This window comes from Hemicordylus capensis, chromosome 5 (assembly GCF_027244095.1).
Source record: "Hemicordylus capensis ecotype Gifberg chromosome 5, rHemCap1.1.pri, whole genome shotgun sequence".
Classification (NCBI taxonomy): domain Eukaryota; kingdom Metazoa; phylum Chordata; class Lepidosauria; order Squamata; family Cordylidae; genus Hemicordylus; species Hemicordylus capensis.
In genome coordinates, this window is record NC_069661.1 from 257,474,872 (window position 1) to 257,497,785 (window position 22,914).

A 22,914-nucleotide genomic window follows, 5' to 3' on the forward strand; every position below is an offset into this window, starting at 1 on the left:
CCAGAAGAGAGGCTGCCCTTTGTGACCTCATGCTGCTGTCTGGCTGGAGGAGGGGAAAATTGGCCAAGGGAGCCCTCCCACAGCTGCAGTTCCTCTGCAGGAGAGGGGTGAACCCACCCCTGCCCAGAGGTCACACTTTGCCTTCCAGAGAAAGGTGCCCTTTGCACCACAGGCCAAAGGTTTTGAGATGCTCTTTTTCCTATTTCCATCATCTCAAGTGAGTTTTTCAGCCCTCTGCTGACAGATACCAATGTCCACCCATGCTTCTTTGGATAAAGAATAGTTGCCCTCTGTGGTCTTACTGGCTGCCAAGGTGCCATCTTCTCTGTGCTACATCCAGTTGTCAGTCATTTTTCCCGTGAATCAGAGCTAATAAAAAGTCAGATAGCCACTGCCATAGGATGAACAAGCATCCATGAGAACCTGAGAAGGTTACTGTTATTCCCACGGAGAACAACTGAAAACGAAAACTAGCCCCGTGTTTCAAAGTCCCTGCAAATGTTTCTCCCTGCTGCAGACCTCTTTTCCAACTGGTTTTAATGTCCCTCCCTCCCTCCCCGCTCCCTTTGCTTTCCTTCTTGCTTACTTTGCTTTTCAGGTTCAGCCCTTCAACATCTGTGTGAGACAGTGCTCCCCCCCCCACCAGTAACTTTTGTGCTTACAGTATAATGCAAACCAAATATAGAACAGATTCCTGTGGGACCCCAGAAGGTAGCATCTTTTTAGCCATCCATCATCCTGAAAAAAGATGGCAGCTACTCAAATTATTAGGACCACCTCTTAGAACTCCTGCATTTACAAACCAGTAGAAACCCAATCCACACAGCACATACTGTATTGCAGTCCTCTGTCACCCTCCCTCCATCATTGGTGCCTGGCCCCTAGACTGATTGGTAGCCATGTGGAGGCACTCGCCTTCCAGCCAGAGGGCAAGGGGTAGAGGGATTCCAAAATGGGCTTCTGGAGCCATTGTATGTTTCCAATGGTCGTGGGGCAAACAGTCCATATGCCTGATTCCAATGCTCCCTTAACCCTTCAGTTCCTCCTGGAAGTATTTTCTACATTTTGACAGTTTTGGTTTTCTTATAGAAATTTCTTTCTGTCGTTCTGTTTTCCTCTTGGCCCTTTTGGGAGATTCCATCTTAGTGATTTGCTTCTTTTTTCCAGGATCAGACCTCTGGATTGTCCTTTGGAGTGGTGGGATGCACAGATTTCCTGGATGATGCCTGCATACTTGATATTGTTCAGGAAATTGTTATGGTTAAAAAGTAGCCTGTACACACAACAGGAACATTCAGAAGAATCATGGAATTAAGGTTGATTGCTTGTTTGTTGGTTTGTCTGTCTGTCATATTTTATTTCTACAGATCTCTGCTGCAAACTGTCCAATGTGGCAGTTGCAGATCGGGGCCTCTGCCATCTCATGACCTATACCTGCCCCCAGCCATGGGGTTGGAAACACCAAAGGGGACCCATCGCTGAGATGCCTTCATCACCATGCAGTGAACTGAGCCAGTCCTCTCCTTCCTTTCTCATGACCTAAGCATGCAGTAGGGGTGTGCCCCCCCCCCCAAAAACGGGATGCTAGTCCGAGTTTGAGCCGAACCGTTTGGTTTGGAACTGGTTCGGTGGTTAGAGGGGTATGTTTGTACAGGGGAATCTGGTGAGGCTTCCCCTTTAAAAGCAAAGTGGAGAACATGGCCTTTAAAATAGTTCTAATGGCGGCCGGTGGGTGGGGGGGAGTGAGAGGGCATCCTACCACCACCGGTGGTGGCAGCAGCGACTCCAGCGAGGCCTGGTTTGGGCCACGGCACATGTTTGGAGGCCATACAAATGGCCTCTACGCATGTGTGGAGGCCTGAACTGAGTTGCACTGGACCTGGTCTGGAGTGAAGAGGATCCACTGCTGCCACTGCTGGTACAGGTGGTAAGGTGCCCTCTTGCTGCCCCCCTGGCTGCCATTAGAAGTATTTTAAAGGCAGTGTTCCCCTCGTTGCTTGCCAGGAAGACTCAAGTTTGAATCCACATTCAGCCATGAAACTCACTGGGTGACTCTGGGCCAGCCATGTATCTCTCAGCCTAACCTACCTCACAGGGTTGTCGTGAGGATAAAAATAAGCATGTACACCCCTCTGAGCTCCTTGGAGGAAAAGTGGGATATAAATGTATAATCAGACAAACAAACAAACAGACAGAATATCCCTTGTACTGAATTGAACTGAAGCCAAACTGGTTTGGCCCGGTTCAACCTTCAAACTGAACTAGTGGCTAGATCGACTCAAACTGGCTTGCAGACCAGTGGCCCAGTTTGAATTTGAACCAAACTGCCGGAATCAGTTCCATGCATACCCTTAGCATGCAGTAAGAGAAAGCAGTTTGGGAAAGAGAGACAAAGGATCCTTGGATTGCAACCCAAATTGGTCCAAATCAAAAAGGAAATCCTATTAGGATGTGGGAAAAGGGAAAACTTTATAGGGCAGAGGAAATCAGACACATGCAGAGAAAAATAAAACAATGTAAATATTCAAGATAGCTTAGACACAGAACCATTTTAAGCAGCATCTCTAAGTCCAAGATTCATATTCACATAAGAATCTGGAAAGAACAGCTGACTTCGTAAAAATTGAAAGCTGGGAAAAATTCCCGAGGGACTTGGGTACACAGTCAGTGTGTCTGAGATGGGATTGCCCCCACCCCCACCTCTATAACATTAACATTTAAACTATCTATAAATAACACCTGTAAATTAACCATACTGAAAGAAAGAAAAAATGTCCCAGCCATACCCATGATGGTGGATCATCCATATCCACACAATAGCACAATACCCTGTGACTGGGAGGCTGTGGCATTCATGGAAGTGCCCACCACCATCCTGTATATGACATTCATCTCTTCAAACACCCCTGGAACCATGAATGGTATACTGTTGGGGGTGAGTGATAGGGCAGGGAGGGACATCTGGCCCTGCTTTTGACACTATTCATGTCTACAAAGATAAGCATTGTGTGGACAATGGTTTCCCCCGACACTCTATGGATGCGAAAGCTGGACTTTGAAGAAGCCGGATAGAAAAACTTCTGTGCTGGAGAAGACTTTTGAGGATATCATGGACAGCCAAGAAAAACAAACAAATTGATCATAGAACAAATCAATCCAGAATCTTCACTCGAGGCACAAATGACCAGGCTCAAACTATCATACTTTGGAAACATTATGCGAAGACGCAGCCCCCTTGGAAAGTCCATAATGCTGGGAAAAGTGGAAGGAAAGAGAAGAAGCGGACAATCAGCAGCAAGGTGGATGGACTCGATCACGACAGCAATGAATGCACCACTGAGAGACCTTCAAGGCCAAGTAGAAGACAGATCATCCTGGAGAGAATCTATCCTGAAGAGAATCTTGTTTTGTTTTTGTGCTTCTGTTTTAAATTTTTAAATCAGATTTGTTTTATATTTTTAGCTTAATATTTTAATTGTGTCATTTTTACAATCTTGTTTTTAAATTTTGCTGTAAACCACCTTGGGATTGTTTTAATGAAAGGCGGTATATAAATTTAGCAATAAATACAAATAAATAAATCTATGTGGTCACTAAGAGTTGAATCGACTTGACGGCATTTAATCAATCAATCAATCAATCAATCAATCAATCAATATATCATATCTAGCATCTTTGGAATAACATCCAAACTGGGCTTAAGTTATACTCTTCTCTTGTATGGGCTGCACAGAACATACCATTATCTTGTAACTTTTCTCTGATACTTGTATAGGTAAAAATTTATATGTGCAACGAGTTCTGATTCTAGACATGTTTGGGAAGTCCATCCTATAGTCACTAAGATGGTTTCCCTTCTTTTCCTTTCACTTCCTTGGGAAAATTGCCAGGAGTGACAAATGGAAGTGGGATAGTAGCACCATGGCAGCAACCCTAGAAGAGGTGGAGATGCTAAGTAGCTGAGCTCCTGCCACCCCTGCAGCAGAGCTTCCCCTTCCTATCCAGGGCTTGGGTTCTCTTCCTTTAAGAGACCAGGCAAAGGTTCCACAGGAGCAGCTTCTCCTGAAGGAAATAACAGTGTAAGAAAAATACTACATCTGCTGAATGTTTCCCTGTCCCAGAGTTTGGTCTTCACAAGAGAATTGCTTTGTCAAAATGGCAAGCCTTCCCACAGGTCCATTGCTTAGTACAAATGGGTCCATAGCCTATTGACTGTGTCTGCTTGCCCATCTCTCTTGGTTTCAGGGGATGACAAATGGTGTTTGAAGGACTTTGGAGGTCCTCATTTTCTCCCTGCAAGTGGGTTTCCCACACTGGGGAAAAAAAAAACCCCTCTAGTTTTGCTTCAGGATTTGCAAGTCTTTATCAATCATCAGGCTCTAGGTTCTCCTTACACACCCATCCATTTAGTTTATCACAACTGACATCACTCCAGTTATCCACACCAGCTGAAGGTATAATGACAGCACAGTCTCGTTCCATCCTTCCATTCTGCTCCAGGTTGCTGGGTTTGCCTTCAGACCAGTACCTACGAGAAAAGGCTTGCGTTAGGCAGTGAAGGCAGAGAGTGGCTTAGTCTACTCACATAGCAGAATGAAGTGGAAATGGAAGTCAGTGAGTCTTGAGCCGAATTGCCCCCACATTTCACCAGCACCTTAATAGCTGGTGACTCTGGGGTGGCTTTTTGGGGAACTGAGGAGTGAAGTAGAAGGACAATCTTACTCTCAATGGTATTGCTATTAGAGGCTGCCATTTTTACTTCCATGAGTCCTCTGGGAATGGCGACACACCAGCAAGTCGTATAAATGTCAGGGGACTTCTAGGAAAATAACCAGCAGCTAGTGGCCCAGAGGAGGGTCACCACTGCTGAAAAACCACCACAAAAAAAGGGTGAGCCATGGGCAGCTTTGCTCCAGCTGAGAACTTGTAGCCCAGCTTTAATTTTTGACCAACCCCTCCTAAAATAATAATACGAATCCCAGGAAGCAGTAGATACAAGCACGGCAGGGGAGCAATGAACTCATTTTTCTTTCCAATTGGACTATCTGTCTCCCCCAGCCCGTATTCTGCCACCTTTAGCAGCCCAACACATTGCCTCTCCCAGCTAAGAGAGGCTGACCTGTGAGATGTCCTTTAACCCTTATGGGTATCCAAGATAAGGCACATCTTGTGGGGAGCTTTGGAAACGATGCAGTGACGAGTGAGCACAGATGCTCCTTCTAGGTCAGATCCTTGCAACCCTGCGGAGGGGATGCAGCTGTGAATCCTCCTTGGTGGAGACACCAATCTGGGAGCCACTACTGTGCAGGACTCATTGGCCTCCATTCCTTGTGTGAGACCATGGAAGAGACAGAGCTGGTTGGAGATCTGCTCCCTTCCCTCATTATGTGGTGAACCTGGATCCATCTGTCCATTTCCACAGGCCTTCCTCATTTTCCTCCGTAAGGCCAATCCTCCCTACCTTGGACCAGGAAGGTGTATGGCATGGGATGCACTCCATATTGGCTGCATTCACATGTAACATGAAACCAGAGGTGAAGGGTCCCCCAGTTTCAATTTGTATATGTCTGAATGCAGGCAACTACAGTTATGGCAAAAAAATGGATCCATGGTTTCCCTCCCTAGACTCCGATTTGTACCTTCGGTTTGTAGTGAGGTTTGCCTCCTGGAGCTCCTGTTTAGCAGTGGCAGAATTGTATCCTAACGTGGTACTGGAGTCTGCCTGTTCTGCAACTGGAGCTAGAGGGAGGAAACTTCTTCCTCACTCTGGCTGCTATTGGCTGCCAGGGCTGTCCTTCAGTCAAGAAGGAAGCCCCGGCAGTCAGTTCCCCCTCCTCTCTGCAGTCAGCAAGACTGCACAGAGAGAGTTCTCCATGACGTCCAAATTCGGACAGGGGAGCGGGGGGAGAGAGAGGGAGCAGAACCGTGGGTCCATTGGACTCACTGTTCCGCATTACATGTGAATGCAGTCTTTGTGTCTATGAGAGCCTACAGCAACTTCTGTAAGGCAACTTGACTTTAGCTTGAAGCCTGGGAACTTGGGGACAAAGACTGCCAGAGGGTTGAGCTGTCAAGTTCTGCCCTAGACTTGGGCTGATATCACACAGGAATGCCTTTCTGCCTGGACTGCTTCTTTGCAGACTCACTGTGTAGTGAACCGGGAGCCATCTGTCCATTCCCACATGCCTTCCTCATTTTCATCTGTAAGGCCAATCCAGGCAGGGCGCTTGAGCTGCGAGGTGATGAATCTCTGCAAAAAGAGGCACAACAGCCTCGCATGACAGGAGGTCAGATTAGCTCCAAACATCTTTGGTGCCAAAGTGTACCATGACAGCTGATTCCTCCCCAGCACTGCCTAACAGCTTATCTAGTTGCAGAATTCTGGAGGGAAAGTTATAAAGGTTGCTATTGGTTGCCAATGGTTGTCTCCAGGCAGAGACAGAAGATTCTGACTGCTTGAGGGACAATGTATCCCTTCAGAACAGAATTTAAGGGAGAGTGTAACAGCCAAGGAGGGGGGTTGTGGCTGGAGAGGAAGATGGTGTTTTGACTAAGGGTATGCACAAACCAAAAAATGTGGTTCGGTTCAAATTTGAATCAATTTGAACCAAACTGCGTTGCTCTGAACCAGTTCAGTCAAACCGACTGCCAGTCTGGTACATTTGATCGAACTTGTTAAGGGAAATCCAGTGAGGGCTGGGGCACTCTGCTAAAGCTAAAAAGTTGCTGGGAGGGGGTGGCAAGAGAGACAAAAAGTATTTTACCTGGCAGGTGGCTTGGTAAAGGAGTGGGGAGTATGCTTAGGGTCATGCCAGGAGGGCAAGTGGTGGCGAGCAGTGGTGCTGGCAGAGCACTGGCCAGGTAAAGAACCTTTTCCCTCTTGCACTGCCCCTGCCCAGCTGCCCCTTATTATTGCAGAACTGGTTCCCCCCAACTGGGCCTGGTTTGGTTCAGTCCACGATAGAACCTACGAACCGGCCTAGTTCGAGGCGAACTGGTTCTGCAACGAACCATTCTTGCACACCCCTAGTGTTGAGAGAGAAATGTTCTATGAGGGTGATTACTGTGGTGTGTTGTGAGAGCCAGAAGGCTAGTCCACAAGCCTTCCCTAGGAGATTTTGCCTCATACAGAAGTTGGATCAGGCAAAATCTCCTAGGGAAGGTAGCAGTGAGAGAGCTGATCCTGCTCTCTAACCTGTTAGGCCTTGGCAGAGAAGGCTAGCAAGTTCACTCTTTGTGTTCTGTATTTTGTGTACTCTTGCCAACCTAATTGTTCAGCTATTGTTCCTGTACTGTTTTTGCATTTTTGAAACCTTTTAATGCAAGGAAACCTCTTCTTGTTTTAACTATATTTTATTGGCATCTGTCAGTTATCTTAGTCCCACCAGACACCTACCTGCCCTTTTTGGCATACTACTAAGTTTTGGTCTTGCTTTTAAGTGAGAGAGGCTTCCGTGACTGCAAGCCTACGCAGACACACAGGCTCAAAAGCCTTTTTGGTGGCAGCGGATGGTTATACTGAGAGCCAGCTGCAGCCAAGCCCTCACAGGCCCTCATCCACATCCCTCTCTGCCTCCCTGAGCGTCTCTAGGTCAGCCACTTTGGCTTCAAGGGACCAATCTTGTTCCCTGAGAGCCAGGAGCTTTTTGCACTGAGTGCTCACCCACAACTTTTGCCCCTCAGGCAGATAGTTATACATGCAAACAAAATTACACAAATTAACATCATTAGGTGTTTCTGTCAGTTTGGAATGGAAAATAAAACTATATATGTTGTCGATATTTTCATGTCATTTAAAAATGGCAGTACAGCCCTCAAACGAACAAGTGGGGTCAGGAAAATATCAGTGCAAGAGAGTGTGCAGCACTGTGTTAGTTATCCCTGCACAGTTGTGATATGAGGAGGTCGGCAGTATAGAAAGGTGATGAATCCATCCATCAATACAAACTGGGCAGTGTATCCAGCCTCTGGCACTGACAGCTCTCTGGAGGTTATTCGCACTTGGCTTCAGGCTTCGGGGTAAATGTTGAGCAAAGCCACTTCGAAGGACACTCATGGCATTGAGGGAAGCAGCCCCTCCTCTCTGCTCTTGGCTTTCGTTTTCAAAACGAAAACAGCAGGCATCAGTGATGGCAGGCATCAGTGTTTTCCTTCCTAGCCAGTTGGTGGGAGTGGGGGAGAGTTCCTTGCAGAGAAAGATCTGCATTTCTGAAGAGATCATGCCTCTTATCATGCTAATGATTCTACATCAGTGCCTCTCCCTGTTTGCTCTGGCATTTTCAGAAAAAGTAGCTTAAAACTAGCATTTTAAAAATCCGAAAATACCTCGAGATAAGCTAGAATTCGCATCACAAATCCCAACTTGTGTGTGGAGTGGGTCCAAGGATCTTGAAGGAACTTCAGGGTATGTTTGACTGGTGTGTGAATGCACACACTCTCTCCCGAAGGAGATTCAGGGCAGAAGTCCCGTGTGCAAAGCCTCCTGGTGAGAGAGGCTCAACCCTGCTGGGCATAGCATGGAATGGCATAACTACGGAGCACATGGGCAGCATGGAGCCGAGGGGACTGGAATGTTCTAGTTCCCTTGAACCTTGTATTCTGTGCCCCATTTTCATAATGATTGATGCAGGCTACTGAGAAGCTCTAAATACAGGAGAAGGAGGGGGTGGGGGCGGGAAATATCAATATATCAAACCTGTTCTTTGTCACTGAGGATAGAGGTCAAGTGGACAGCTTTGGATGCACAGAACTTCTTGGCATCGTGCCAGGTCTTTTCGCTTTTTGAAATGTAGTAGAGGCTCCTGCCGAAAAGCTGCCAGTTCTCAGAAGATTTCAGACCTCTCATCCATGCATGCACTGAAAAGGAGGAAGTGCAAAGAGAGGGGTGTGGTGAGGCAGCAGGTCCTGTATTGGTTTTGTACTGGTGAGACCTGTGTTCAAATCCCTGCTCACCTCCTATTGAGACATTTTGGGAGAGTCAATCTCTCTCTCTCTTTCAGCCTAACTTGCCTCAGAGGAACATAGGAGGCATGGTCACAGAAATATAGGAAGCTGCCTTCTACTGAGTCAGACCACCACTGGTCCAGTGATCTCCGTGTCATCTACACTGACTGATAGCAGTTCTCCAAGGTTTCAGATGAGACTCTTTCACAGCCCTCTCCCGGAGATATATGTCTTGGGCTCCTCCAAGAACAGGCAGGTTTTGGAGTATGCTAATCATTACCTTAATACGTTTCCATAGATAAGCCTCAGGAGCCACCATCCTAAATAATGCTGCACCCTTGCAGCTAAAATCGGTGTTTGCAGTCCTTACACCCCTGCTTCTTAAGCATGGGGGTTCACACAGGCAGGTGATTCTCATAATCCTGCCTTGCTCCAGAATGGTTACTTAACTGTCTGTTTCGAGGAGAATTCACTAGGACAATGCCTCTTTCAACTCTGCCCCCCCCCCCCGGAATGTGCATCTTGCCCCACAGCCTCGGACAGCAATGACTCTTGCCCAGAAATCCCCACTGCTACCTCCAACCTCATGCTATGTTCCTGGTTGTGGCTGCAGGCACTTTGGAGATGTTCCAGCAATCACTGGTTCAGAATTAAGGGGTTTAGATTATGACTGTTACCAGTTCAGAACTTTTGGACTCTTTCAGAGCTAAGAGAAAACTTCTCTGAAGTACTGGCCCAGCTCACAATTACCTCAGCAGTAGGGAAACAGGCTGCTAGATATCTAACCACTCTTCACTTTGTTAAATTTAGGCCAGCCTTTGCTAGGGCTAGGCTGAATGTACTTCCTTTGGCTTTGCTTCAAAGGAAGTTCTCTAAAGCACCCCCTGTTTTGGGGTTGTGTCCATATGGGGAGGGCAGCTTGGAAACAGTCACTCATATTCTACTATATTGCTCCCTCTATTGGGACTCTAGGAGTGAATTACTGCATCCATTACTAGAGCAATTTGCTTGTAGGCCCGATTCCTTTTATCTTAACTATTGTTTAGCTGATACTAACGATGAAGTCACCAAAGTGGTAGCCAAATTTATTTATGGGTCGATGAGACAGACATCCCGCCACGGTCTTCTATAGGTTTGATTTTATGGTAGCTTTAGTTTTATTTGTATATGTACTGTTATATTTACTTTATTTATTGTAATTCTGAATGCCTGTGTTATTGTCATTTCTGCTTCTGTTTGGCCTATGGCTGCAATAAAAGAACTACTACTACTACCTCAACAGTAGCCTTTAACTGCCACTGCAGCTGCAGGTGACCCCTTCCTCTTCCCACGGAACTTACCTGGTGGTGGACGTAGTGGTGGTGGTGGTGAGGAGGAGGAGGAGGAGGAGGTGGTGGAGAAGGAGGAAGAAGATAAGATAAAGGCTACTGCATCCATTCTAGGATCCCAATCCCCTGGGAAGGCATCTGCCCAGAGATTTGGGATCCTTACTGGAACCATGGAGCCCTGGGAAACCACAGAATTCCTCAGGAATATCCAGGATGCTGTTCTTGTAGTGCTACAAGACTAAAGGAGTGTGCACTTCTGTGCACTGAAAGAACAAGGCAAAAAACGCAAGCTTGAGGTGATTGCATTCAATACTCTATTTGTGGGTAGTGTACTTCATCCTCTCAGCACACCCTGAGGGGATGTAAAGGTGCATTTTCACAGTTTTGACCTTGAAGACCTGACCTGACTTGGCAGGAGCTGAACCTGGAGAGAAAAAGAAAGGGAGGAACCACGCCAAGGTTGTAGACCTGGTCAGTAGGGTGAATGTTGCTGTTGCAGAGAACATCAATTGAAGAAAGGTACTCTGGAGAGAAAGAATGAGAAGTTTAGATCTGGACATGTTGGATTTGGAAGAGAGGAGAGCTGGTCTTGTGGAAGCAAGCAAGCATGACCTGTACCCTTAGCTAAGCAGGGTCTGCCCTAATTGCATATGAATGGGAGACTAGAAGTGTGAACACTGCAAGACATTTGCCTCAGGGGATGGAGCCACTCTGGGAAGAGCACCTGAGGTTCCAAGTTCCCTCTCTAGCAGCATCTCCAAGATAGCGCTGAGAGAGATTCCTGCTAGCAATCTTGGAGAAGCCACTGCTAGTCTGTGTAGACAATGCTGAGCTAGATAGACCAATGGACTGACTTGGTATATGGCAGCTTCCTATGTTCCTATCCAAGTCAAAATATGCAGAAGTGGTCAGAGAGGGAAGTCTGAGTTCCTGAAAGCCATGAGACAATAGCATAAGCTTCTTTCTGGGGCAATGTGTTGTTGAGAGAGTAGGATCTAATGCAGAAGGTGGAAGAGGAAAAACTTTCTCTTTGGAAGCACTGGAGGAAGATGGGGCTCTCTGACTCAGTGGCAGAGCACATGATCTTCATGCAGAACACCCCCAGATCAATCCCTGGAGGCATCTCTAAGCATGGCTGTGGGAGATACCTGACTGAAATCCTGAAAAGCCTCTTCCAGATGTGCAGATGTGAAGCGCAGGGGGCTGAAAGCAAAGCTTCATGGGGCCAAAGGGTTCAGCCTTGTGTCCTTTGCTTTGACCCACTTTGGCCTCCCCAGATGGCACTTTGTTTAGAGCTGAGTGGGGTCAAGTGGGCTGAACCCATATAGACCTCCACAGTTTCACACAGCTATAATGACTGTACCCCAGTGCATTTTAAGAGGAGTATTTTCTTCAGGGAAAAGGACAGACACAGAGGTGGGTCTCATGATCCGTGAGACCCACTTTTGCTGAAACTGTGGGGAGAGCGGGCTAAGCTCGCTCTCCCTGCAGACGATCCCTGCAAAAGCCCTGGGTGGCTGTATTGGCTTCCCACACGATTGCTGGCTCAGTGACGGAGCTGGCGGGGGCTGGGGAGCTCGGGGGCCGTGTGGCCCCCAGAAGCCCCAGTATGCCCTGTGTGAGATATACACAGGACAATCTATACACAGGATAAGAAGCCATAGTCCAGATGGAACATGGTGAAACAGACTGGTTCCAGATCGGCACAGGATTAAGACAAGGCTGTCTACTTTCTCTTTATTTCTTCAACATATATGCTGAACATATACTGAAAGAAGCTGGATTGGAAGAAGATGAGTGTGGTTTTACAACTAAATGTAAAGAAGACTAAACTAATGACAACGGGTACAGCAACCAGCCTCAGAATTGATAATGAAGACACTGAAGTGGTGGATCGCTTCTGCCTTTTAGGATTGACCATGAACAGTAAAGGATCCAGCAATCAAGAAATATGCAGCAGACTAGCACTTGGTAGGGTTGCAATGAAGCCCTTGGAAAGGATATTTGGATGCCGTGACGTGTCTATACCTACAAAGATTAGAATCGTTCAGACAGTGGTTTTTCCTGTGACACTCTATGGATGTGAAAGCTGGACTTTGAAGAAGCCAGACAGAAAAAGTATTGACGCTTCTGAACTTTGGTGCTGGAGAAGACTTTTGAGGATACCATGGACAGCCAGGAAAACAAACCAATGGATCTTAGAACAAATCAATCCAGAATTTTCACTCGAGGCACAAATGACCAGACTCAAACTAACATAATTTGGACACATTATGAGAAGACCCAGCTCCCTTGAGAAGTCCATAATGCTGGGGAAAGTGGAAGGAAAGAGAAGAAGAGGACGACCAGCAGCAAAGTGGATGGACTCGATCACGAGAGCAATGAATGCACCACTGAGAGACCTTAAAGGTCAAGTTGAAGACAGATCATCCTGGAGAGTATCTATCTATGTGGTCTCTAAGAGTCGACAATGACTTGACGGCACTTAATCAATCAATCAATCATTTCTAAAAACCTACTGTTTTTAATTGAACTATATTTTCTAAGCAAAACTTCACTTCTGAATTCAAATGTCTTCCCCACCCCATGCTTAGAGGCCTTAATACCCTACCCATCTTTTGTGTTGGAGACAATAGTCTGAGGGACGGTGAAGTAGACACAGACAGCTGAGGAGAAGCATTCGACTTGGTGGTAGCGGTGAAGTTTGATAGATCACGGGGCTGGTCGGGGCTGGGCTGTGACAGTGGGCAGGAAGGTTTCTTCTCTTCTAAGGAGAGTTTTCTTTTTCTCCTTTTTCTTTAAGAAGACTCCATCAGGAAATTCACCCAGCAGCTTGGAATAAATCCAGTGGAAGCTTCCTAGCCTAGCTTTTGAGTCCAATCCATCTCTCCATTTCTCAGCCAGATAGCCCTCCTGAGCACCAAATTAGTTACCCTCACTGATGACTCTCAGTGGACTGCATTAAAGGAAAGGTCAATGAAAAAAGGCCAATTTCTTAAGAAATCTTTAATACTTTGGATGCAGGCTCCACCCTGGCTAATTCCTTAACCATGTAAGAGGATCGCCCTGACAAAAATGGAATTGGTGACTGTGACTCTGAAGAACATAGCATAAGAACACAGAAGAGAGCTGGTCTTGTGGTAGCAAGCAGGACTTGTCCCCTTAGCTAAGCAGGGTCCACCCTGGTTGCATGTGAATGGGAGACTAAAAGTGTGAGCACTGGAAGAGATTCCCCTCAGGGGATGGAGCTGCTCTGGGAAGAGCATCTAGGTTCCAAGTTCCCTCCCCGGCAGCATCTCCAAGATGGGGCTGAGAGATATTCCTGCCTGCAACCTTGGAGAAGCCGCTGCCAGTCTGTGAAGACAATACTGAGCTAGATAGACCAATGGTCTGACTCAGCATATGGCAGCTTCCTGTGTTTCTATGTTCCTAAGAACATAAGGACAGCCCTGCTGGATGGGCCCAAGGAGGCCCATCTAGTTCAGCATCCTTTTTCACACAGTGGCCCACCAGATGCCACTGGAAGCCTACAGGCAGAAGTTGTGGGCATGCCCTTTCTCCTGCTATTACTGCTGAAGCCTCCAGTCCTCTGTAGAGTGTTCCTTCCACCCTCTTGCCACATAAATCTTTCAGTTCACCTTCTCCATCCATAGCTATGACAACATTTTATGTCAGAGCCATCACTGGAACATCCATTAATGGGACTTTCAGTATCTCCATGGTAATCTCTAGTACAGGAAGTACCCAACTAACAAATGAATTGTGTTCCAAACGTTCATGTAGTTGGATGTTCATAATGTGGAATGCATATAGTTCCCAGGAGTGACAACTTCTTCATATGTGCATCTTGGTATGTGTAAGTTGGGGACTCCTTTAATGATAAGAACATAAGAACAGCCCTGCTGGATCAGGCACAAGGTCCAGCAGGGCTGTTCTTATGTTCTTAACATACAGTATTGAACTTTTTTTTGGTATATATAGGTGTTTCTAAGTCAGATAGATAACACTTGGTTGAAGGCTGAAGGAAGGATTGTCCTTTGGCCAGGTGCTCCATTTTGCTTTGAGCACTTTGTCCAAAATCTCTGGTCATGTTGCTTAGGATTGCCTGATTTTTTCGCTTTTGGAAGCAGAGGGTAAGGCTATGCACACGAGCAGAAAACCCAGCCTGGTTTGGCTGCCCATATGCACCTCTGGGATCAAGCCCAGTCCCGGCGCTGCCCTTGCTGGTAGCCTGACTTTTAATGGGTGTGCCCTTAAACCCAGTGCTGGGGTCGTGTGTATGCCTGGGCTGCATGCAGCCCAAGCAAACACAGGATAGGTGCCTACAGCACCCATTTCATAGGGGTATCCTGCAATGCACCGTGCTCATTGCACGGTGCATTGTGGGATATCTGGAGGCCAGGATGCATGTCCTGACCTCCGGAGATCTGCGCTGCTTGGAGCAGTGCGGATTGTCTTGGAGTGCAGCCACTCCAAGAAAGGTAAGTTCTGCGCAGCCTTCCCTCCCACCCGCCTATCACCTGCACAATCATGTGAATAAGCTTAGCATTTCCTATGACTTATTTCTCCTCCATGGGAAGTGTTATAAGGTAAGACTGAGAACATCCAGGTGCAAAAAGTCAGTCCTAATGGGAAGAAAATATATTCACTTTTTCAAATAATGCACCATCTTCCTTGTTCTTTGATATGGTGAAGACTTCATCTGGTGAATGAAGATGAGTCCAAAAGCCCCTGTGAGAAATATTTTTATGCATTGATATAAAGCATAAGTGTCAACAGGAATGCTGCCTCAACCCTTGAGATCCATATTTTCCCTGATCCCCTGTTGAGGATCCTTAAGGAATCCCTGAAGGAGCAAAAGAGAGAGTCTGATGAAGAAGAGGAACTCCTGGAGGAGGAAGGTTACTGGAGTGGGGACCATGCCTTCTGCACGTGCATTTGTATTTGCCCCAGGAATGGCTGCATCAGTGTCCCCTCTTTTCTGTCTTGTATCACTGCAAGCTCTGGATCTCATTCCCTTCAAAGTGTTCATTGTGTCCCTTGGAACGTCACCAAGACTGTTGCCCATTTAGCAAGGTTGGACCTCCCAATCCCCACTGAGGTCAGGGAAAGAGGAGACCGACTCACTCCAACTGTTTCTATGTGTGCTCCAAGAGTATGTGCCACAGAGGCCTCGTGAGGAGTCGGTGAGGAGGGGCTTTTTTCCCATCCATGTGGATGCTCCTCTCTTGCCTCTAAGCATTTGGGTCTGCCTCCGTGGAAAGTGTGTTCTCCTCCCTGTCCAAAGGGAAAGCTTGAAGGAGATGCAAGCCTGGAACTGTTTATCCCCCTGCTGGGTGGGGGAGGGATAAACAGTGTCAGGATTTGTGGGGGCTGGGAGGTGGGGGAGGCATGCTGGAGCACTTCTAGACCGGCCTTATCTGGGTGGATCTCTCATGCCAGAGATCTAGCATGAGACATCTTGGGCACAAAAGTGGTTACAAGTAGAATCCATTTGGTGGAGGGGGAAAGCAAGCCTCAGGAGGAAAGTGCAGAGGGTGAGAAAGAAAGCAGGGGGTGGGGAGAGAGAGAGAGAGATGCTTACTGTACTCTTTTCTCAAGCTTGCGAATTCAACATCAAATTCTTCCCTGTATTCTGGCACCTTTTTCATGAGTTCGGCTACTTCTGGGGCTAGAAGCATTCACAGAATTAGTTTCCTCACTCCCCTACCATTATATTAATGCTTGTATTTAATAATTCAAACATTTGTGTCACACACCTTTCTGTCCCACAGAGTGGTGCCCCCTCCCCATGGCTGCAAATCAGTATAATCTAAAAAGAGAATGATATATAAGTAAAAGCAAGCAACGGTTCAGTGTGGCACCAGCAGCAACCAGGCCTCCTGCTCCTCTGCTCAGCAACACAGAAGGCAGAAAATAAAATCAGAGAAGGAGAGAAAGAGGTTTTCCAGTTGTTTTGCAATGTTTCTAAATCCACCTCACTCCAGTGTTCTCCTTTTCAAATCTTTAGAATTATCTGTTCCACGCCCCCCCCTCCCGAAGCAGCATAGACTTCAACTGTCCCAGATACAGCAAGATCGTGCTAAAAACCGATCCTTTTGGACCAATTTTTAGACCAGTGTATCAAAAGGTTCATTCAATTTGGTGAAAGTTACTGGTGTATCTGATTCCTGTTCACAGTTGTCTGGGAAGGAAGCCGTTTATTGATTTGATGGTTTTGAGCAGTGGTTCAAAAAGTAACCTTCCTTAGTAAGGTTTTCCTTTCCCATTAAAGATTATGGCTAGCAAGTGCTGGCAAAGTTATAGAGCATGGCTGTTTTGAAGATAAAGCTGGATTGCTGACATGTTTGCCTGTACGCTGACAGTTGCAGGGGGAGCAGCCTAACGGATCTGTGAGTTGCTTCTCAGAGAAAGTGAGGGTATGGAACGGACAGGAGTGGGGAACACTCTGGGTGAGAAGTTGTGGTGGTTTGGGAGTTGCATGGAATGAGTTTGAAAAAGCACATGTGCACAACACACACACACACACACAAACATAAATACAAAAATATGTGCACAACCTACATGCACACAATGCAAGCAGAAACATACCCATGCAGCATATGTGTGCATGGGTATGTTTCCAAATATACCAAATATTCTCTGAAATTTGAATTGGAGAATAATTCTCCCAAGCATTCTCCTGCTTCCAGGTGTAGAATTTTGGGTTGGGGGGGAGTGGTTAGGGGTTGGCATCCTCACCCATATCTTCATGTTTACAGGATCAGTGGCAGGTTATCCCCTGCACCATGGCAGGGACTGTGGAGGTTGAAGGAACACAAGGAGAGTGTGATGAGCACCCCAAGGCACCTGTTTAGTCTGATGGGGGGTTGCACGGAAGGCTTTACGGCTCAAGGAGCTTTGGCTGGGATTTCTCTCCAACCTAGGGACAGTGTGCCATCTTTAAAGGATGAATGGCTGGAGGGGTGATGCTTCCAGTGGGTGCCTTGGCATCATTTGGGGTGGTATGTTTCCCAGACTATGGGAAACACACCTTTCTCGGGCAGCAGAGATCTAGGAAGATGCTGAAAGGCATCATCTCATACTGCATGGGAGATGGCCATGATCAACCCCTCCTGTATTCTACCAAAGACAGCCAGAGGGCTCTGTGTTCGCCAGGAGTCAACACCAACTCGATGGCACAACTTTACTTTAGGAGAAGCAGGGATCAGCCTTGGGACTGTGATAGTGCTCTAACCCAAGGGATAATCCAAATTGCTGTGAGTTCCCGCAATAGGGCAAGGATAGGGGAGTGGAGAGCCCAATCCTATTGCTATCTCTAAAGTTAGCTCCACTCTCCCTTTGAGGTCAGGGCCCACCCCAATGCAGCTGCTTGCTGGAATTGCACCACACCTGTAGACCTCTCTGCTGTACCTTTGGGAGGTTCTCTCTTTTTCTCTTCTGCCAGGGGCGAGATAAAGCAACCACCTAGAAAGGCAGAGGAGTGGCCACTGCTGCCCCCTGCTGCTATTGGAACAGCTCTTGGCCAAGTAGTGGCACACAGCCACTGCCTCTGCTTCTGCCTCACAAGGCCTCCAGCCCCTTGATGCATGACTGCTCAAATCCATTTGGCCATGACTGCTTCCTCCCCACTCTCCCTGACTTTTCAAACCACAGAGTGTAGGGCACGGTGACCAGTGTGGACTCCATCCTCGTTTCTCCCTTCTCAACCAGAAATGAGAGCAGGAAAGAAAGAGGCAATCACCACCAGATGGTCCCAATGGATGGTGGTGATTCCTGGCACCGCCCTTCCCACTAGAAAAAGAGTTGGTGAGAGCAGGAAATGGAAAGGGGGGAAGGAGGAGAGAAATGACTTCCTGGTGCATTCTGAGCACTGGGTAGAAAGAAAGGTTGGAGGGCTGGTGGAGGAAGGAGGGAAAGTAAAGGTGTGGGGGGAGGAGAAATGGTCATGCAGTGAGTAGAGTCTGGCTACTGGAAGGACAGGAGCCCATGCAGCAGGCATCAGAGGAGAGGCAAGGTTTCTAGAGGAAGTGCTTGTTGACCCATATTCCCATTCAGCCCTGCCGTAAAGGTAGGGCTGCCCCCCACAGGGTCAATCGATGGCACCTCATCTCAGCAACACAAAGACCTGGAGCCAAACCTGCCTTCTGCCATTTGATAGTGGGGCTCCATTTCTGTGCTCACCAAGAATGATCCTACGTGACCTTCCACTTACGCGTTGCTTTGTGTAGCTCACGGCGATCTATTGCAAATGCAATGGTTCTCCTAACCCCTCTCATTTTCAGTTCCCTGTCTGCAAAGTCTTCTGAGGCATCAATGATATCTAAATTTTAAAGATAATGTAGATGTTAATATTTTCAGCCTCTTTTCTAAATCTAGTGCTAAATAACTGATGATATACACACCCATAAACATATAAGAACAAGCGCAGCCCTGCTAGATCAGGCCCAAGGAGGCCCATCGAGTCCAGCATCCTGTTTTCCACAGTGGCCCACCAGATGCCTCTAGGAAGCCCACAGGCAAGAGGTGGATGAGGGCATACCTCTCTCCTGCAGTTACTCCCCTGCAACTGGTACTTTGAGGCATCTTGCCTCGTAGGTTGGAAGTGGCTTATAGCCAACAAACTAGTAGCCACCGATACTCCTGTCCTCCATGAATTTTTCTAAGTCCCTTTTAATGCCATCCATGCTAGTGGCCACTACCACATCCCATGGCATCAATTAAGGATGCGTTGGGTGAAAAAGGACTTCCTCTTGTTGGTCCTTAATTTCCTGGCCATCAGTTTCATGGGATGACCCCTGGTTCTAGTGTTGTGAGAGAGGGGGGGATTTCTCTCTGTCCACTCTCTCTTCTCCATGCATAGTTTTATACACCTTTATCATGTCTCCCCATGGTCACCACTTTTCCAAACTAAAAAGCCCCAGATACTGGAGCCTTGCTTCATTCTACAATGTCCTTCTTAAGATACGGTGGCTAGAACTGTATGTAGTACTCCCAATGTGGCTGCACCAAATATTTTTATAAGGGCATTATAATATTGAGCGACCTAATGGGGCAGCGGGGGAATGACTTGACTAGCAAGCCAGAGGTTGCCGGTTCAAATCCCTGCTGGTATGTTTTCCAGACTATGGGAAACACCTATATCGGGCAGCAGCGATATAGGAAGACGATGGAAGGAATCATCTCATACTGCATGGGAGATGGCAATGGTCAACCCTTCCTGTATTCTACAAAAGACAACCACAGGGCTCTGTGGTCATCAAGAGCCAACACTGACTCGAGGGCACACTTTACTTAATATAATATAATATAATATAATATAATATAATATAATATAATATAATATAATATAATATAATGTTATATTAGATTAGATTAGATTAGATTATGATGAGTTTTATTTTCAATCCCCTTCCTGATGATTCCATTCCTAGCATGGATTTTGCCTTTTTTGCAGATGAGTTGACACTTTTAATGAGCTGTCCACACAACCTCAAGATCCCTCTCCTGGTCAGTCACCGACAGCTCAGATCCCATCAGTGTATATGTGAAGTTGAGATTTTTGCCCCAGTATGCATCACTTTACGCTTGCTAACATTGAACTGCATTTGCCATTTGTCACCCACACAACTGGTCTGGAGAGATCCTTTTGAAGCTCCTCACAATCTGTTTTGGTTTTCACTACTCTAAATAATTTAGTGTCATATGCAAATTTGGCCACTTCTCTGCTTACCCAAATTCTAGATCATTCATTCACTGGTCCCAGTACAGATACCTGGGGGACCCCCACTTCTTCCTTCCCTCCATTTAGAGAACTGTCCATTTATTCCTACCCTCTATTTCCTGCCCTTCAACGAGTTGCAAATCTGCACATGAACCTGTCCACGTATCCCATGACTGCTAAGTTTACTCAAGAGCCTTTGGTGGGGAACTTTGTCAAAAGCTTTTTGGAATTCCAGGTATACTATGTCAACTGAATCCCCTTTACCCACATGCCTGTTGACACTCTTAAAGAACTCCAAAAGGTTAGTGAGGGAAGACTTGTCCTTGCAGAAGCCATGCTGGTTCTCCTTCAGCAAGGCCTGTTCATCTAGAAGTTTGACAATGGTATGCTTTCCATCAATTTACCCGGCACAGAAGTTGATATGAAGCTGCTATAATTATACCAAGTGGGATCATTGGTTTTTCCAATCTAGGGCTCCCTTATCTGTCAGAGAGTGGCTCTGTCAGGGAGGGTCTGTTTCCAATTCTTCTGCATGAAAACCTCTTAGCTAGATATGCCAGTGGCTGAACTTGGGACCTTATCAAAGTATGCAAAGCAAGCGTCTCTCTCTCAAACCCTGTCCTCTAGGCACTAGGGAAACAAGACCATCCAGTGCCGCACAGAAGGAAACAGGAATGCTCTAGACAGAAACACAGAATGCTCTACATTTATATCAGAGGGGAAATTAGCTATTTGGCTTCATGGTGATTGGGAATGAAAGGACCCCTGGTTACAGCTCCAATGATATTATTTGTTTATTTATTATTTATTTGTTCGATTTCTATACTGCCCTTCCAAAAATGATGGCCAGAAGCCCTGGCAAGCGGCAGCAAGGGGAGGGGGTGAGCACGACAGTGGTAGCAGAAGTGGCAGCAAGGTGGGGGAGGGACACTTTTAATGAACGAACACGGGCCCTCTCTGCCCTCACTGTGGCACTGTTGGATACCTATGTGCAGCAGGAGAAAGCAGGTAGCACAGCTTATTTGATGACAGCTTCAGGAGAGGGGCACATTACATGTGGAGAGGAACTTACATAAAATGATCATGGTGATAAAGACGGCAAGACACACAGCTCCCATGATTCCAATTGCTCTCCACCTGGCTTTAACAGGAATCTTTTCCAAGGTTTTACCAAAATATTCTTTTGCGGAAACTTCTGGGGCACGCTTGATGACTTTCTTCTTGGCTCCTTTTTTCCCTTTCTTGCCTTTCTTGCCTTTCTTGCCTGCTTTGGGACCTTTGGGAGCTTTGGGAGCCATGCCTTGAAGAGGAAGAAGAAGAAGAAGAGGAAAGGCTAGCAATGAAGCTGAAAATGAGATAGCAAGAGACCAATTCAGCCTTAGCCGTTTTTGCTTATTCTGAAGTTTGTGCCTGTACACAGCGACCCACCCACTGAAGGGCAGCAAGAAGCACAAGAATTGGGTGGCTCCTACGCAATCACCAGTGGTTACTCCGGCAATTCAGGGCTAAAGATGAGCAAGACATTATGCAGCCCAGGTCAGGCTGGAGGACAATGAGCCCAGAATGCTTCAGAGGAGAGCTACAAAGGAAAGCAAGGCAAACTTGATGAGAAAAATCAGAATCATCCATAAATGAGAAAAAGCAGAAAAAGAGAAGCAGCTGTCAGCTATCAAATATTATTTTAAGTGATATAATTGTGCACTGAGGCTACATATCTGTAGACTGTCTGAGCAACCGCCCCCCACCCCCAAACACAGGACAGCCTGCTTCAGCACAGGGGTCCAGGACGGATGTCTTCCTCTCACTTTAAGTTGACCTCCTTCTGTACCTTCTGCTTGAGTTTTGTCCTCTTAGGGTTTCCAGGCTACCATCCCTTGCTCCCCTTCTGAGTCTCTGTGCCATTTGACTCCTGCACTACTGTTCCTTGGTGTCTACCATTGCTTCTGAGTGCCTCATCCTCTTTCCATGTAGCCCAGCCAGCAAGCAGCCCTGTGGCTCAAGCTGCATGCTGATTGGCTGCCTCTGGTCACTGCCCACCATTCACAGTCACCACCACAGCTCTGCTGAAAGGCAGGCATGGATTGTGATGGCACAGAGGAGGGCGTGCTGGGAGGCAGCCACCCCGTGTCAACTGTTGGACAAAATGGGACAGGCTATTCCACTCGGCTGCCTGCACTTACTTACTCTCTCTCTTTCTTTCTTACATTTATAAACCGCCCCATCCGAAGGCTCTGGGCGGTGTACAACATGTTTAAAAAGACACAAAAACAAACACCATTTAAAACACAGTGCTCAAAACAATATAAAAGCAACTTAAAAACAACTCAAAACCATTTAAAACCAATTAAAATACTTTTAAAAACAATTTTAAAACCTTGGAAGGTCAGGCCAAACAAGTAAGTTTTTAGGGCTCTCTTAAAGGCCGACAGTGAGCCTAAACTGCAGATATCTGCTGGGAGTGCATTCCATAGGCCAGGAGCTGCTACAGAAAAGGCCCGGTTCCGAGTCGCCACCAAATGTACCGGTGGTAACTGGAGGCGGACCTCTCCAGATGACCTCAACGTGCAATGGGGAACATACAGAAGAAGGCACTCTATAAGGTAGCCCTGCCCAAGCCATTCAGGGCTTTAAAGGTAATAACCAGCACTTTGTATTTTGCCTGGAAACATATCAACAGCCAGTGCAAGTGTTTTAAAATAGGCATAATAGCCCTAAAGGGCTTGGGCCCTGGGTATTTAAGAGAATGTCTTCTTTGTTATGACCCCTACCGCCCACTGAGGTTGTCTGGAGAGGTCCATCTCCAGTTGCCGTCAACTCGGCTGGTGGCCACACAGGGATGGGCCTTCTCGGTTGCTGCCCTGAGACTGTGGAATGCACCCCTTACTGAAATACGATCCTCTCCATCTCTGATTTTTTTTT

The 22,914-nt window shown here is 46.8% G+C and overlaps 2 protein-coding genes across 11 annotated transcripts in view; one reads left to right on the forward strand and one right to left on the reverse strand.

Annotated features, from left to right (window-relative positions):
• Positions 1 to 3,597, forward strand: part of LOC128328029 (C-type lectin domain family 4 member F-like) — a 90,110-nt gene extending 86,513 nt beyond the window's left edge. The window contains exon 4 of one of the 2 annotated variants that reach the window (XM_053257555.1): positions 1,168 to 1,330. In XM_053257555.1, the coding sequence (XP_053113530.1) occupies positions 1,168 to 1,315 (148 nt within the window). In that variant the 3' untranslated portion in view covers positions 1,316 to 1,330. Of the gene's footprint in view, positions 1 to 1,167; positions 1,331 to 1,367 lie in introns of those variants that run through there. The other variant, XM_053257556.1, reaches the window with a different exon arrangement.
• Positions 1 to 21,980, reverse strand: part of LOC128328027 (outer dense fiber protein 3-like) — a 50,838-nt gene extending 28,858 nt beyond the window's left edge. Inside the window, exons 1-7 of one of the 9 annotated variants that reach the window (XM_053257541.1) lie at positions 21,824 to 21,980; positions 21,068 to 21,340; positions 18,487 to 18,594; positions 15,856 to 15,942; positions 8,696 to 8,856; positions 6,147 to 6,250; positions 4,399 to 4,528 (exon numbers count right to left, since the gene is read on the reverse strand). In XM_053257541.1, the coding sequence (XP_053113516.1) occupies positions 4,399 to 4,528; positions 6,147 to 6,250; positions 8,696 to 8,856; positions 15,856 to 15,942; positions 18,487 to 18,594; positions 21,068 to 21,293 (816 nt within the window). In that variant the 5' untranslated portion in view covers positions 21,294 to 21,340; positions 21,824 to 21,980. Of the gene's footprint in view, positions 1 to 4,398; positions 4,529 to 6,146; positions 6,251 to 8,695; positions 8,857 to 14,920; positions 14,981 to 15,855; positions 15,943 to 16,030; positions 16,081 to 18,455; positions 18,595 to 21,067; positions 21,341 to 21,823 lie in introns of those variants that run through there. The other 8 variants (XM_053257540.1, XM_053257543.1, XM_053257542.1 and 5 more) reach the window with 8 other exon arrangements.
• Positions 21,981 to 22,914: the final 934 nt, after the last annotated feature.